At 52.5% G+C, this 14,517-nt stretch overlaps 7 protein-coding genes across 9 annotated transcripts; 3 read left to right on the plus strand and 4 right to left on the minus strand.

The window, feature by feature from the left end:
- Positions 1-279: 279 nt before the first annotated feature.
- On the minus strand, positions 280-2,532 carry PV07_02952 (uncharacterized protein; the record flags this gene model as incomplete). Its single annotated transcript, XM_016389606.1, has 12 exons — positions 280-412; positions 502-745; positions 820-944; positions 1,005-1,074; positions 1,139-1,273; positions 1,326-1,340; positions 1,390-1,488; positions 1,540-1,942; positions 1,990-2,023; positions 2,073-2,104; positions 2,152-2,317; positions 2,387-2,532. The coding sequence occupies 12 exons, from the start codon at positions 2,530-2,532 to the stop codon at positions 280-282; spliced, it is 1,602 nt and encodes a 533-aa protein (XP_016251508.1).
- Positions 2,533-2,948: 416 nt separating this feature from the next.
- On the plus strand, positions 2,949-3,718 carry PV07_02953 (uncharacterized protein; the record flags this gene model as incomplete). Its single annotated transcript, XM_016389607.1, has 2 exons — positions 2,949-3,041; positions 3,092-3,718. The coding sequence occupies 2 exons, from the start codon at positions 2,949-2,951 to the stop codon at positions 3,716-3,718; spliced, it is 720 nt and encodes a 239-aa protein (XP_016251509.1).
- A 39-nt stretch (positions 3,719-3,757) lies between these two features.
- On the minus strand, positions 3,758-4,861 carry PV07_02954 (uncharacterized protein; the record flags this gene model as incomplete). Its single annotated transcript, XM_016389608.1, has 1 exon — positions 3,758-4,861. One exon carries the CDS (start codon positions 4,859-4,861, stop codon positions 3,758-3,760), a length of 1,104 nt encoding a protein of 367 aa, XP_016251510.1.
- A 386-nt stretch (positions 4,862-5,247) lies between these two features.
- PV07_02955 (uncharacterized protein) lies at positions 5,248-7,247 on the minus strand (the record flags this gene model as incomplete). Its single annotated transcript, XM_016389609.1, has 2 exons — positions 5,248-5,894; positions 5,945-7,247. 2 exons carry the CDS (start codon positions 7,245-7,247, stop codon positions 5,248-5,250), a joined length of 1,950 nt encoding a protein of 649 aa, XP_016251511.1.
- A 350-nt stretch (positions 7,248-7,597) lies between these two features.
- On the minus strand, positions 7,598-10,703 carry PV07_02956 (uncharacterized protein). Its single transcript, XM_016389610.1, has 2 exons — positions 10,389-10,703; positions 7,598-10,335 (listed from the first exon to the last, which is right to left on the minus strand). Exons 1-2 carry the CDS (start codon positions 10,477-10,479, stop codon positions 8,177-8,179), a joined length of 2,250 nt encoding a protein of 749 aa, XP_016251512.1. The 5' UTR covers positions 10,480-10,703; the 3' UTR covers positions 7,598-8,176.
- Positions 10,704-10,847: 144 nt separating this feature from the next.
- Positions 10,848-12,024, plus strand: PV07_02957. Of its 2 annotated transcripts, XM_016389612.1 has the most exons (3): positions 10,848-10,900; positions 11,085-11,277; positions 11,343-12,024. In XM_016389612.1, exon 3 carries the CDS (start codon positions 11,435-11,437, stop codon positions 11,864-11,866), a length of 432 nt encoding a protein of 143 aa, XP_016251514.1. In that variant the 5' UTR covers positions 10,848-10,900; positions 11,085-11,277; positions 11,343-11,434; the 3' UTR covers positions 11,867-12,024. The 2 variants fall into 2 exon arrangements, with proteins under 2 accessions (XP_016251514.1, XP_016251513.1); XM_016389611.1 differs by having other exon boundaries at positions 11,085-12,024.
- A 485-nt stretch (positions 12,025-12,509) lies between these two features.
- On the plus strand, positions 12,510-14,502 carry PV07_02958. Of its 2 annotated transcripts, XM_016389613.1 has the most exons (3): positions 12,510-12,862; positions 12,994-13,237; positions 13,292-14,502. In XM_016389613.1, the coding sequence occupies exons 1-3, from the start codon at positions 12,746-12,748 to the stop codon at positions 14,362-14,364; spliced, it is 1,434 nt and encodes a 477-aa protein (XP_016251515.1). In that variant the 5' UTR covers positions 12,510-12,745; the 3' UTR covers positions 14,365-14,502. The 2 variants fall into 2 exon arrangements, with proteins under 2 accessions (XP_016251515.1, XP_016251516.1); XM_016389614.1 differs by having other exon boundaries at positions 12,510-13,237.
- Positions 14,503-14,517: the final 15 nt, after the last annotated feature.

Below are 14,517 nucleotides of genomic sequence, written 5' to 3' on the forward strand. Positions count from 1 at the left end.
ATACGATGAAGCTCGCAACACGGTATCCTGTGGATGGATCCCTTAGGATATTTACTAGCAAACATAAATATCAAATACCTTGACGGTTTAATTAAATCATGAACAATGCCCGGAAGTAGTTAAATTGCTTAAATAAATAATTAAACCCCACACGAGTTCTGACTAGGTCGACCGAGACAGGTATGATGAGAGCCAAGGCCAAAAGGTATCGATCGCGATGGGGCGATACGTCCTCAGTATTCCAAGATTACCTTTCCGTCCTCTGCTCACGGCAGACGACTACTTCTCCCCACGCGGATGATGAGACTCCTCGGGCAGAGATTCCACGTCTTTGGTCCCGACCACAACGACGGTCCCGTCTTCCACCTCTGTCGGAAACGGGAAGGCCAGGCAGAGCAGGTAGTACGTGATCCTGGAGACGACCATTTCCCTTCGTGTTAGCGACCATTGTCCCTGGACCAGATTTGCGCGCTGAGACTGGGGGAGAAAAAGGGCACTTACGATGCAATGACGAGGCCGTCCAGCCAGCCGAGCGTGTAGAACTCCAAAATGCCCTTGTCCATCTTGATGTTGGAGTTGATGTTGTAGATCAGGCCGGGCAGGAGCGGGACCACGCCGACCAGCCACGCCGTCAGGGCGCGGAGGTTGCACCCCTTCCAGTACCAGTACAGCCCGTTGGGTCGGTACAGTTGGTATATATTGTAGGGCTTGGCCTTGCGGATGATGAGGTAGTCGCACAAGATGACTGGGAGACGACTCAGCGATCTTTGGGGGGAAGGGAGCGGGAGGGCGGTAAATGCAGGTGGAGGGTCGGCTTACCTCCAACCAAGGGGCCCAGGAAGATCGAGTATCCTCCGACGAAGTTGAAGAAGCGAGCCGCTCGCGCCTGGATGACCCAGGGATTCATGGCAAACCCGAGAATGGCACAGAGCACTTGGCCGCGTCTGTGGCGTGTGAGTGGTTGAGATCTCGGATGCCACCATGCGTGGAAGCTGGATACTTACCGAACGTTCATGTACCTCGGGAAGATGCCGGCAATATCATGGGCAAAGGGAATACTGTTTCCGGTGATATCTAAAGGGGAAAAAAAGGAATGTGTCAGAAACGGGAGGCTCGACAGGGACGTAGGGCCGCTCACTGGTAGCAATGGTCGCGAATGCGAAGAGCAGGCCGGCAAAGAACTTGGCGGTTCTATTGTCCCAGAGAAGAATGATGGTCAAGGGATTCCAGAGAACTTGGCCGTAGACCACTTGAGCCGTGGCCGCCATGAGTGCTGTTTTGAAGAGGTGTCAGTAATGCCAGGTGCGTCTGAGGCTGTTCCTCACCTCCGAGCAATTCAACTAGGACACGTCAGTACAGAGGCACTGTGGTTCGCGGCGCTCAACTTACTCATCGTGATGCAGATGGGCAATGCAAACGCCTGTGCAATGGCCGAGCTCCGGGGATTTTTGGCATAGCGAGTGATATCCGCCATATTGACCGCAAAGGCTAGCGTCACCATCAGCAAGACACTCCCTCGCGAGAGCGGGCCATACGTACTGGCGTTGCCTCCGATGGTGGCCAGAATCGTCGAGCAAAAGACGTATCCAATCGACCACCCGCTAGTGATCTTGTTCGGAATCGAAAACAGAGGCCCCACGCCGTGGCCTGCCGTCAACGCCCACGTGAACAAGGCCACGTAGAAGAATGGCATGATTGCAATTTTGACCGCGAATAGCCAACGCAAAGAGGACATGGGCACGAAGAGCAAGGGGAACGAGGCGATCCAGAAGAGCGCGAAGCAAAGGAGGTCGGGGGCCGTGATGTCTGCGCTTTTAGGAAGGCTGTTCAGATGCCAGTGGGCAAAGGATGGCCAGATGGCCTCAAGCATGCATCGAACGGCGTTACCACCGAGGGTCGCTTGAACGCCATATAGAATGACGCAGAATATGCCGCGGATGATCTGCCAATGTTAGACAGAACTTCTCGGCACAGTCTGGAGGTATTTACCATGGCCCAGTATGCGCCAATCATTCCATATGACCTAGGTTGTTCTCAGCGTCCGCCGTATCAGGGAAACCATTCCCACTTACGCTCGAGCAATGACCGGGAATGGGATCGAGTACTATACGAAGGTAAGCAGGGCCATATTGGGTCCACGAAATGCTTTACCTTGCTTCCAAGCCAGCCCACTATGCACACCGGTCCAGTCACGAGAAGATTTCCAATCAAGCAAGCCACCATTGCGAGGCCCGGATTCAATCCCAGCGCCACAGCACTGGAAGGAACTTGCATTTGGGCGGGATTGAAGCCCTCGGCAATCCAGAAGCCTCCGACACTGAGTATGGATCATTAGGTCTGCAGTCTCTCAGGGGCTCGAGGCAGCAGCATGGAGAGCAAGACTTACTGCCACCACTCCCAAGTCTTCTTCTCTTCAGGAACTGGATCGAGATCTTTGTTGCTCCATCGTGCCGCGTCTGGCTCGGAGGTGAAGGCTCCTGCGTGAGGGTGTAGCACGATGTGCTTGTCGTGGAATTGGCGAAGCGTGGCCATTGTGACGAACAGAATACCTGGGAGAGGGACGACTGTTCAAGCCAACTCGTGATATTTGCGTGCGGCCACAGTACTTTCAACCGCTTCAACTGTGTCTCCTAGCATCGGCCCCTGTGTAGCAGAGGCCCGCCACGTGGGAATCGAATGCATCATAAATAGATACGATAGAAACCGCAGAATCACAGCCCACGTCCAACACCTCACGCAAGGCTATCGCCCCTAGCCACATCTAGATGTCGTTTGGGTCGCGCTGCAAAGCGGGCTTATCACTCTGGGCCCGCGGGCCCTGCGCGATAACGAGATTCCGTGACTCGACCAACCACGTACGAGAAAGACATATTGTCCGGGGCCGTCCACAAACCGCGGGGTCTCTTTCTCCAAAACGAGTCTTCCTTCGCGTGGAAGCAAGCAGCACTATGCCCCTGCGACTGCTGATAATCAATCCGAACGGGTCGAGTGCGATCACTCAATTGATCAAATCGGGTATCGATCCTCATTTGGGCCCAGATGTATGCTCTTTGCACCAAGGTATTGCGGATGGAAGCTGAACACATCTTAGACATTGCCCACCTATTGGACGTGCCCGGACGGGCCTCCGGCCTTGCAAAGCCAGGATATCGACCAAAATGCAGACACGTGCTTTTTTCTCCTGCTCGATATCCTTGGAGACTATGACGCCTTTTTATTGGCATGCTATGCCGTCCACCCACTTGTCTCGCTATTACAGGCCCGAGTCGGCTCCAAACCGGTTGTGGGTATTTTTGAAGCAAGCGTAGATGCGGCTCTGCGTGTGCTTCAACCTTCTCAGCGCTTTGCAATCCTGACCACGGGAGAAGCATATGAGAAGCACCTCGAAGCAGGTGTGGTACGGCTATTGGGCAAGCCTCAAGCGGATTCTTGCTTTGCCGGGGTGGTTTCGACAGGCATAGGCGTACATGATCTCGCCGAAGAGTCGCGAGGAACAGCAAAAGAGAAGATGGAAGTAGGGGTGAAGAAGTTACTCGGCAAGTATGGACATGGTATTGCAGCTATTTGCATAGGTGGTGTCATTTTATTTGGAATGGAGCCTTTTATCCGGGAGGCATATCAGGAACAGCTCGGACCGAAAGCTGGTCAACAGATCATATTTATCGACCAGTTTGAGGCAGGTGCTGTTGCGGTGCGAAATGCCCTTCGAAAGAAGTAATGGGATTTGCTTGGTGAATCGCGACAATGTTGAGCCTTGTCAAATTCGGGCATAGACAAGATTGTCGACTTTTGGAACATCTGGCTTGAGCTCGTTCACAATGCTATCGAGCGGTGCATTGTTCCTGACATAAGGGAAAGTTGTATGCCAATGCAGCGCGATATCTTTTCGGGTCGTAATCCAAACATCAGGCTGCTGCTGAACATATTGGACGAAAGACTGCACCGCAGCGAATCTGCCAGGCTTGCCGCTAATCCTGCAATGCAAGCCGATCGTCATCATCTTTGGTCGACCCTTGAGTCCTTCAGCATAGAGGACGTCAAAAGAACTCTTCAGGTACTCAAAAAAGGCGCCCGAAGAGCCCCATGTACCAGGGGCGATCTGGTATTTCAGGTCGTTGTTGTCGTAGCTATAAGGGAGCATTAGCATGCCTTTGGGTTGATCCGTGTTTTTCTCGGCAGGCACATCAGCCCAATATGGGAGGTCGTCTGAAAAGCAATCCGCTTCATAAAGTAAGGGCACCCCCAGCTCTTCGTGGACTTCGTGAATCAAGGCTTTTGAGTGAGACGAACATCGCCCGACAAACCATCCCGAAGGATATGTACCAGTTGTGGCTTTCAAGGATTGCATTTGCCGCAGCATGTACTGCTTCTCCTCCTCTGGTGTCATATTGTGATAAGGAATCCAGCGATAACCGTGACTAGCGATCTCATGGCCACCTGCCACCAGACTGTGGGCGAGGGGTCTGTTTTTCTCAAGAGCCTGGCCGACAGCGTTGATAGTGGTTTGAATGTTGTTTTCTTCGAACATGTTCAGAAGACGCCAGACCCCTACACGAGCGCCATAGTCATAGTCGCTTTCGATCTTGGGATCCCTTGATCCAATGCGATCTGGAACATGAGGCTGTTCCCACAGGACACTCTCGGTCTGCCCGTCGCCATTCAAAAGCGATCTCTCAGCGCCTTCTTCATAATTGATGACGAAAGAAACGGCAATCTTGGCATCATTTGGCCAGCGCGGATGAATAGAGTCTCTCCCGTAGCCCACAAGGTCCCTCTTGAAGTCGTACTTAGTCCCTTGTAGGGGGTCGACGTTAGGAGCATCAAGGCTGACAGCGACGTGGTCCACCGTTTGCAAAGCCATGACAAAGAGGCACTCAAGATGAAGTCTCCTGATGTCACGAGGAACAGTAGCAGTTCATACAAATTGATGTGCAAATCCTGACACTGGTAGAGAGTGACAGAGAAGCGACGCCGCAGCATGTGACACGGGCGCTGCTTGGCGGGCCCGTGGCCGCTTGCAAGTGCCCGCGGGCATATCCTGAGATTCGGGCTGTTATCGGACTCGCCCAGAGGTCGAGAACACAGATTGCAGGCCTCTTTGTTCTAGATTCCTGCGCTGTTGTTCGTTCGACTGCTATCGGGGATCAATGTCGACGCCCGGCTAACAATCTCTACAAGTAAAGACGTTTTGTCATAACTGGCACCTTTCGCAACCTGTTCTGCCGGTCCTGACGGTCATACAGGGACCTATGTAGAACAGACCTGGGAGACAAGATCATCGAAGTCATAGAGCCACGCCTGGCCTGGGCTAAAGCCGATACCTGAGGGTGAGGCGTGTAGGTCTTCGGAAATATTCTCAAAGGCTTGCGTATTAGCTATGTTGCCGTCAACCTCATCCTGGCTTCCAGTATTTGACAGTGTTTTCGACTGTGTCTGACCCGCGGGACGATTGGCTCGACCTTGAATATTACCAGGGATGACCTTGGTAGGACCTTGAGGGCGATATCTTGCGAGAAAACCCGCGTTCGATTGGAGGAGATCCACCGCAGGTTTGGTGAAGCCAGCACCGGGTCCATTGATCTTAAGCAGCCATCGAAACTCGGCTATTTGAGAATAGATGGCTCGTGACTCGTTTGGATCAGTGCTTGTCGCCAGAAGCACCAACGAGAACGTGCCGATGATAGCCAGGCAAGACCCCGATGCGAAATGCCAGAATCCTTGCATATGTTCCGGCTTCAGCCGCTTCAGAAAGTCGACAACGGACTTGAATCTCATGATCGCAGCTTCTCGTGTAATCTGTCGCAAACCAGCATCTAGAGGTTTCTTCATCTCTGACTCAACAATCGCTCGGTGAAGTGTCACCTCCACGGTCAGATAGGCAAGATAAAGTTGACCTGGACAGTGGTTAATCCGGAATACGATACCCTACCCAGGCTCTACATACCTGTGGCCGACAGTTTTCTTGAGGTTGTAGTGTCGAGTTCTAAACATGAAGGAAGATTGTTATACCAAGATTTCAGTCGTAGTTGGATTGGCTTCACTGTCTGCAGCAGAGCGACCGTACTGCCATGTCTTTTGCTGGCTTCCACGGTGAACAGTTCATCGATGACGTTGGACAGTATTTGTGTCAGTGTTGAGAGATGAATAAAGATCAGAATGCCTTTCTCTACCTCGGAACTCCCCTGTTCGACGTGATCCTCTTCAACATTCTCTGGGAAGTCGTCGTGTTCGAGGGGAAAGACTTCCCAGTTATCCGCCTTGATGTGTGAGGGACGTCCATGCACGAGAGCTCCCCACTTGTCCTGCATGAAGAGAGCCCAGGCGAGGCGTTTGCGGACGCCCTTCTCCCAGCCAGGAATTTCCCAATCGGTGCAATCGCGGTGCAGACCGACTTCTTCGGCAGTAGCAACTAGTTGAGCAGTCAATCTCCAAGAATCGTGTCTGGGTCGCTGCAGGAACAGCAAGCCAGCCTGGATATCGGACACTTTTGCGGCCTTATCGAAAGCTATGAGGCCTGGAACAAGCTGCTCGAGGTCCGAGATATCAGGCTTCACGGAATCAGCAAGGTCAACGCTATAGGACCACCAGTTCAGCGCCAACATGTAAACGGCGGCCAAACATGCCGGCGTAAGTTCCCGATACGAGCGGCCGTACTTCACTAGGAAAACGTCTTTGTGAAGGATCGGGAAGCTAGGGTGTACGATGCGGAAGTACAATTCGACCAGAGCTGGGCCGTATGGTGATATAGCAGCCTCGATCTTGTCGAGGACCTCAAGTTGCTCTTTGATGGCATCTTGGTCGTCTGGCAGCATCAGGAAATAGCCGTCCTGGCCGACGCGTCGAACCTCAGAGCCAGAGACAGACGCTCGATATCTGCCCGGCTGAGAAGTACTCGGAAGTTCAAGCAGTAAGCGGCTAGGAGAAGACGTAGCGCCAATGTATGAGTTCGTGCGGAAGTGCTGATGGCCAAGCGTCTGGCTCAGCAAAGACGCCTCTGGACAATTCGAGTAATCGTGAGGTTGTTCTTGCTGGGTCTCTGCCGGCGAGATTGAGGCGACGGCAGCCTCCTCCGGGGATACCACATCGGTCTGCTTCCGTTTCTTTTTGGGAGGCGCCTCGAGGAAGGTGCATTGCTGCCCGTGCGACCGACATAGGACACAGTCGCGAGCTGAATCCGACACCAAACACCTTATCTTTCTCTTGCGGCATGCATCGCACGGTCTACCTGGACGGGAGAACCATGCCATCGGACTGCCACGTCACTCCAACGACGCGGCGTGGCTCTCTGTCAAATCGCAGTCGTCCAAAGTCCTGGTCAGACAACATACGAGAGGGTGAAGGTAATGCCACGGATGAGAGCTGCTAGAACACGAAGTTAGGACGTCAGGCGATGCCGGCACGTGCCACAGTCCGTGCCTCTCAAAGCTGATCCAGCCTCGCAAAGCCTTGCACAGCCACACTTCCAAATTGGGATGGCGTTAGAATGGCGGGAATTGTGTCTAAAAAGGGATATGGTAACGTACGGATGCCAGCGAGCTAGATATTAGTGATAGAGAGCATCTCCAAACATTATAAACGAGATAAATTGCATAGTGGCCTCATGCTTACAGATATCTGAGCTACGAGTAGAGGAGGTATATCAATAAGTTCCACTTTGACAAGCCAGTCTACATGGAGCTACCTGCCCGATATAGTACCTAAGAAGGTCATGGATGCTAGATCTTGGATGCAATGTGGGCAGAGATCATGGCCCGGGACTTTGAAGGCGAATGGTCTTTCGTTTAACAGTATCTCTTGTCGCTTTGAGGACTGAGGTATCTACTGAAAGTAGCACCATCATTTTGCCGTGGTCCAGATACACACATCCACACTCCTATCAACGCTACCGCAGACGTTGCCCCAGATGCAGCACCGGAAAAGGATCATGACAAAGACGACGGGCGAAATTTTCAATAAGAAGGTGATCCCTTTGTCTCAAACATTCATTTTGCTCCACCATGTCTGTGTCAGCAACGGAGGAGTGCAAGAAACTTTTGTGCAACGTTGTCGAAAACAGCCTCATCATCTTGGTGGAGTTGATCCGGCCGTAACATAGAATCGAGGTTGTTGGCGTTATAGAACAGAAATGAAACTTCCCCAGTCACACCATGTCTTTGGATGCGCGGCGCTCTTGTTGTCACTGGACCAGTTTCCCTGTCTCCGCCTTGACAATCTCGCGGACTCGTTCTGGCACATCTTTCTCACCCTCTTCAAATGCCTTTCTCAATCTCGCTCCCAGTTCTTTCACTTCGCTTTCTTTGGCACCCAGGCGCTTCAACTCCAGCAGACACTTCAACGCAAGCAGATACTTCTTTCTTCTGAAGTACACCTCGAATCCAACCTCCTGCGCCTCTGCGACGTCAGGGCAGAACTCCAACAGCGGACTCAGAAATTTCATGGCATCCTTCAGAGGCTCTTTCGTCTCGACAAGAGTCTTACCAAAGGGGTCCGGATCTTCCTTCTTCGTTTCCCCCTCCTCAGCCTTCGGCGTTGGTTTACTGGCCTTCAGCGCCGCTTTCTTTTCTGCCTCGGCCTTTTCCATTTTCTCCTGCTCTCTCTTGGCCTTCTTGAGTGCCTTTTTGCGATCTGCGGCGCTCATTTCTCCTGTCTTGTTTGTGCCATTGACGGCATCCATGATCGGCCCGTGGACCAGATCCGGGTTGTCAAACAGGAGTAGGTACGCTTTCACTGCGGAAACAGCCATGCTAGAGAAGAAAGGGTGCTCCCTCAAGCGATCCTCCCACCGCAGCATGTCAATGTATGCCCTAATCATGCCCTTTCGAAGAGAAAAGTTATGAAAGTCGAACTGATCTTCTTGCCACAGGTCAAAGATACCGAGGATCTGATGGAATCGTTTCAACGCCAGACCGAGCTTCCGTTGGCGTAAGTAAGACTGCCCGTCCTCTGTGAGATACCAAATACATTGCATATCGACGAGATCCCCCAGCGGGCCTCCCGTGCGGTTCTGGGTGAATTTACTTGCGGTCTCCAGCGCTTTGTCATTTTGATCGCCACGCAGTTGGTACTTTGCGCATTTGGTATTGATGGCCCGGTCTTTCTCGTCGAGTGAGCGGGCTTGGTCCATGATCTCAGCAGCTTTGGTCAAATCTCCTTTGTGCTTGTAAGCACGGGCTTTGACCGAGTGAAAGTCGACAGATTGTGGATCCAGGGCTATACACTTTTCGGCGTAATCCAGAGCTTTGTCGAGGTTGCGACTTAATTTGTAGTTATAATGCTGGGCGAGAAAGTAGAGGACTGAGGATCTGAAGCGTGTTTCTTCCTTGTCGCCATTTTCCTTGGCTCCATTCGTGTGTGGTTGTACTTTCCCGGAGGCGTATCCCTCCACCAATTCCTGAACAGTGTCCCTCTTGGAGTCGTCGGTGTAAAGGTGCTTGATGTTAGCAAAGGTCGAAGGGACTCCTTTTCGTAGCATTCTTTGCAGGTATTGATCTGCAGCTTGCTTGAACTCTTCCCCGGACAGAACATCCAACGGCCTCCTTCGTGGAAGGTCGGCTTTGGGGTGTCTCTCTGCGAGCTCCTGGTACGCCTTGTTGATCTCTGATACCGGACCATCGGTTAGCCCCTTTGCAGCGATATATCCATCGTAGTACGCAGAATCATCTGGGTTACGCTCGAGTAAGGCGGCGTACGCTGCTTCGGCCTCCGACTTTCGACCTAGCCTAGCTAGATAGTCTGCCCTCATTTCCATCACTGCAAGGACATCGGGGCTCTTCTTTCCCACAGCTTCCAGATGGTCTAGCGCTTTCTCGAGCTCGCCCGACTCTGCAATGATGGAATTCTTGTAGAGCACCGCCTCCCAGTGCTCGATGTCTGACCGGGTCGGCTTTGCCTTGAGCGTCTCCTCATAGGTGGTGAGGACATTCTCCGCGTCCTCGTAGTTTCCCGCTAAGTGGTGGGCGATGGCTAGAGCTGTCCAGTTTTGCCGGAACCCTGGTTTCTGCTGCAGCATATTTTTCCGGCTCTGGATGTAGCCCTCGTAATCTCGCATTTGGACCTGAAGATGTGCTAAATCCCTTTGTATAGGCGCGGAGTCGGGTTCCAGCCGCAGCGCGAACTTGTATGCCTTGATAGCCTCTTCATAGTTCTTTACGCCGCGGTATAATAAGCCGTACACGTGCCAGCAGACATGCGACTTCATGTTGTTGTTGAGAGCGATCTTGGCCAGGGCAAATGCTTCTTCGGTTTGGCCTTGATGGCTCATGATCAGGGCCTTCATCGCTTGCGTATCCGCATGGTTGGGCGATTTCCGTAGGATCTGTTCGGCAGCCTTGAGACCTGGGCAGAAATGAGCTTTGGGTTTTCGGGGCAGCAGGGCACGAGACTCGTACCTTTTTTGTATTGCTTGTTTTCAAAGTTGCGTACGACTTGCCTGAACAAGGCCGCATCTTTGTGACTGAGCTGTTGCTGGGACTGCGCCATGGTGAATGTTGAAGTTGGCGGACTTTGTGACGCTTGCGATGATCTGCAAAGGGCAAAAGTGTGCTGAGGCTGGACGCTGTAGCAATGATGTAGAAGTCGGACGTTTCAAAGAGTGTACAAGGCTAAACCATGTTCAAAGAGAAGGAAACTAAGCAACCGTCCACCACTCTGCAACAGGGACAAGGCACCAGGCGACTCGATTGAGGGTGGGATTGTGGAGCGGGATATGGCCCTGCTCAAAATCTGGAGTCGACTGCGGCTCGGAATTGACAGCCTCGTCGGGGCTTGGCGTTGTCACCACCAGACAATCGTCGGTGTGTTCAGCCTTGTCAGTGATCTGCTTGAGTTTTCGTAGTAATGTCCCAGGATTTTGAGATGCAACGGACTTATATGGGCAGGAATAGAGATCTACAAGTGTACAGTAAGTACTTCGTACTTTCTCTTTTATCTACGCCCCTCACAGATCAATCATCGCCCATCTCGATATCATTTTCAGGCCAGGGTGTGTATCAGAGACGTCGGCTTTTAATGGATCGCTACCATAAAGCATTAATCTTCAAAAGGACAAGTCGAGAGCACATACATCTGACTGAAGTTGTCCCTAGGCCGAATGTTCTGATATCCAGGTGTGAGCTGTTCGACAACGGAGGCATTCACGTCGGGAAGCCTGCCCCCAGGATTAGAAATCCTCACTGTCGTTCTTCCGTCTTTGCGCGTGTATACGAGTACGCCAGAACCAGAACCAGGTAGTATTCTACAAAGGGCGCGCCCCACCTCTCGGGCAGAGATACAAAAACCGTACGAGGTACTCTAAGAGCTCCACTACTATTGCTTTCTTTCTCAAAAACCGCGAATACTTGTAGCTGGTCCGAAATTTGTTCTTTGCTTTGCCTCCACTCCGGGGTGTCGCTTTGCAGAACGTCAAGACCGACCTTTGTCCACGCGAAATCCTATCATGTCGGTGACAGCGTCGGCCTCGAAGACACTGTACACCACAGGCAATCCGTACGAAAAACAAATCGGCTATCACCGGGCGGTCAAACGCGGACCCTTCATTTTTGTGTCCGGGACTACCGCTATTCACCCTGAAACGCAGCAGCTCCAACATCCAGGGAACGCGTACTTGCAGGCTAAGACTGCTATGATGGAATGCGTCAGGGCGGTGGAGAGCTTGGGTGGAAAACTAGAAGATGTGTGTCGAGTGCGGATGTTCGTGGCCAGGCAGGAGGACTGCAGCATGGTCGGCACGGCGTATAGAGAGGTTTTTGGATCAGGAGTACGCGAAGAGGGCATGGGTAGTGCGGCGACCATGGTGGTGCTTGGAAGGGGTGGGTTCATCGACGGCGACATGCTGGTCGAGGTCGAGGTAGACGCCGTCGTTGTATGAAATCGAACGGCGATTTCGAGGTTTGGTGCTTCCATGCCAGCATCCCGAATCCTCGAGATCATCTCTGCAGCAGACAAAGCACCAAGTAGCGCCCATCAGACATACAACCCAAGGGGAGAGCGGCCACCAACCCTTTCGCTTCTGCGGTACAACGCGCCTAAAATCCTAGTAGGAGATGGCAGCTTCACTCGTTCAAAAGCCGCTTTGAAACAGAAGGTTTGCACATAGCTCGACCCGCCGCCGCTCGACAGGTCTAGAACCTGCTGTTCAAATCAACTGTCGGTAGCTGGTGTTGGCGGTGCTAAGAGATCAGGAATCTGTGACAGGGGACCGCTCACTGCTGCCTGTTAATCCACGGTGACACCTCTTCGACGAAGAGGCAGGCTCATCCTGTTCTGAACCGGGATCCCAGGCAAGACTCAGAGCCTAGGCCGCCAGCGATTGATAAAAGAGACATTCAACTTCGAGCTCGAGAACGAAGGGTTGGCGCACTCGTGTTTGACGAAGTACGAAGTCGACCCAGCATTCCTTCAGCTTATGCCGCCGGAGACGCCAAGTGCCGAGAGCTTCTTGTTCATCAACCATCATCTCTCCGGCGTTATGTATCGTCGTCCTTGCAGAAGGATTGATTCCAACACGGCAGTTCTCCATCATTGCTCCGGCGGCCGTATGCAATTCACACCCCAACTGGAGAAACGAATCGCCGGCACCAATTTCTAGCATACCACGTCCGTCCTGAAGATTGTCGGTTGGCTGAAACATCAGTCCTGTGCACCTACAACACCAAGGGACGCGCGGAAATGGCCGCGGGGCCCTCAATCCAGACTACGCCTTCCGTGCCTTGCAACCAGCAATGAAGCGAAAGCATCACAAATTGCCATGTCTGAAGCCTCCCCAAAGTCGAGTCCAACCAAGGCATCTCGATCCATTCGCAGTCGTCGCTACGAAACACTCTCTACGTGGCGCTTCTCAAACGCGCCGCCCAAAAAGCAGAGGGTGCGTATGCCCGAATTCATGCTGAATATCCGAGGCATTCCATTGTTGCTGTGATGTCCTGTGTGGGCTCCGTGTTGTTCGGGCTCTGCTACGTACTTCGGGGAGATACATCCTAACTCTTTCTTCCAAAGGAGAACCGTTCTGCCGACCAAAAAGACCCAAAATCGCCACTGCGACCTGGCGAATCCGAGTCCGAAATTGATGGCCAGCCTCGGTCTCTGACCGATCGAAGGCGGTCAACGGATACGAACACCTCCATACCGTGGACAAGAGAATCATCCGACTCGCCAATAAGCGAGATTGGGTCAATATTGGATCCCTTCTGTGTATTACCGTCAGACCTACCTAGGGAGGACCAACAACTACTTCAATTCTGTCAGTAATTCTGTTGGGTTGATAGAGGCCGAATATGCTAACGACGGACCACAGACATCTCTTATCTCCCCTTTGTCCTGTACGGGACTCGATCCGACGCCATTTTCAGCTCCATTCGAGATGTCAGCTTGATCAACACCTTGAAGTCGCCCTTCGTACTGCAATGGATGGTGGTCTCTGCGCAAGGTCTTATGATAGCCCTCCGAGGAGGCCAAGAGCCCGCGTCTTTTTTCCGCCGAAAGGCAATTGCGTACCTCACCTTGAAGGATCAGCTAGAAGAGAGCGCGGGGAACCAGCTCTCTGATGACTTCATCAACGGCATTATTATGGCGACGGTGGCTGAGTCGCGGACATCGTCGCCGGGTGTCTCAAACATTCATCTAAAAGCCTACGAAGCCGTCATTGCCGCCAGAGGAGGTCTCAGGGCGATTCTTCTCGCTTCAGCCGCTCCAATGCTGCTCACGAGCCATTTCATGCCATTTATCGTGAACGAACTGCCACTCGGCGAGTTGGTTTTTCGAAAAGAGCACTTTGACCAAGCTCTTGAGGTCCTCCTATTTATTGTCAAAGGACACAACACCGTTGACCCCTCGAAGTTGGTCTTCAGCACCACGTCGATTCCCAAGTCTCAGCCCAAGTCTCTGTCATTGGAGCTGACGTTGGACGGAAACTTATATCCTCCCCTACTCTCCAGGGCATTCGCACAGTTCATCCAGCGAGATCTATGGGAATATCCAAGGTATGCCAAGATATCTTCTCATTTTCTCGCGCTGTTCATCATGGTGTCAACGCTATGGAAGTTGCGGGGGAATGATTCGCAGCAGCAATTCTTCATTGACCGGGTGGACCACCTTTTCATCAAGAGCAGTGCTCAGGATCCTCTCGGGAGGTACCTGCTCAATCTCGAGGGATTTGGGTGGGTCGTGGTGAAAGCGGGATTTGAGGTGTACGAAACCCTGGTTGGAAATAACGTCACGCTTGGGAATCGAGTGGACATGGTGGTGGACGCCATTTGCGGCCTGAAGCTGTTAATGGTGTGTAGCGAGTCGGTCAGGCGGAAAATGATTGCATTTCTCTGTGGATGTCTTGTCGACGTTCGCGAGGGACCCGGAACGAGCACGGCATAGTTGGGTATGTCCGGAAAGAAATGGCCAGCAGGCAATAATGATACCTCCGAGGTGACGAAAGCATCTATTGTCCACTGTAATTTACGCAGGCGGGCTATGTCATTATATCTTGGGTAGATACCTACGGAAGGACGGGTTACCTCCCTATGTACA

This window comes from Cladophialophora immunda, assembly GCF_000835495.1.
Source record: "Cladophialophora immunda strain CBS 83496 unplaced genomic scaffold supercont1.2, whole genome shotgun sequence".
NCBI lineage: Eukaryota > Fungi > Ascomycota > Eurotiomycetes > Chaetothyriales > Herpotrichiellaceae > Cladophialophora > Cladophialophora immunda.

Bases quoted from the DNA above. Each gene is read 5' to 3' on its own strand.
- PV07_02956 (XM_016389610.1), bottom strand. From the start codon at position 10,479: ATGGCGCAGTCCCAGCAACAGCTCAGTCACAAAGATGCGGCCTTGTTC. The intron at 10,336-10,388 runs GTACGAGTCTCG...ATTTCTGCCCAG, and splicing joins AAACAAGCAATACAAAAAAG to GTCTCAAGGCTGCCGAACAG.
- PV07_02957 (XM_016389611.1), top strand. From the start codon at position 11,435: ATGTCGGTGACAGCGTCGGCCTCGAAGACACTGTACACCACAGGCAAT.
- PV07_02958 (XM_016389613.1), top strand. From the start codon at position 12,746: ATGTCTGAAGCCTCCCCAAAGTCGAGTCCAACCAAGGCATCTCGATCC. The intron at 12,863-12,993 runs GTGCGTATGCCC...TTTCTTCCAAAG, and splicing joins CGCCGCCCAAAAAGCAGAGG to GAGAACCGTTCTGCCGACCA. The intron at 13,238-13,291 runs GTCAGTAATTCT...GACGGACCACAG, and splicing joins CCAACAACTACTTCAATTCT to ACATCTCTTATCTCCCCTTT.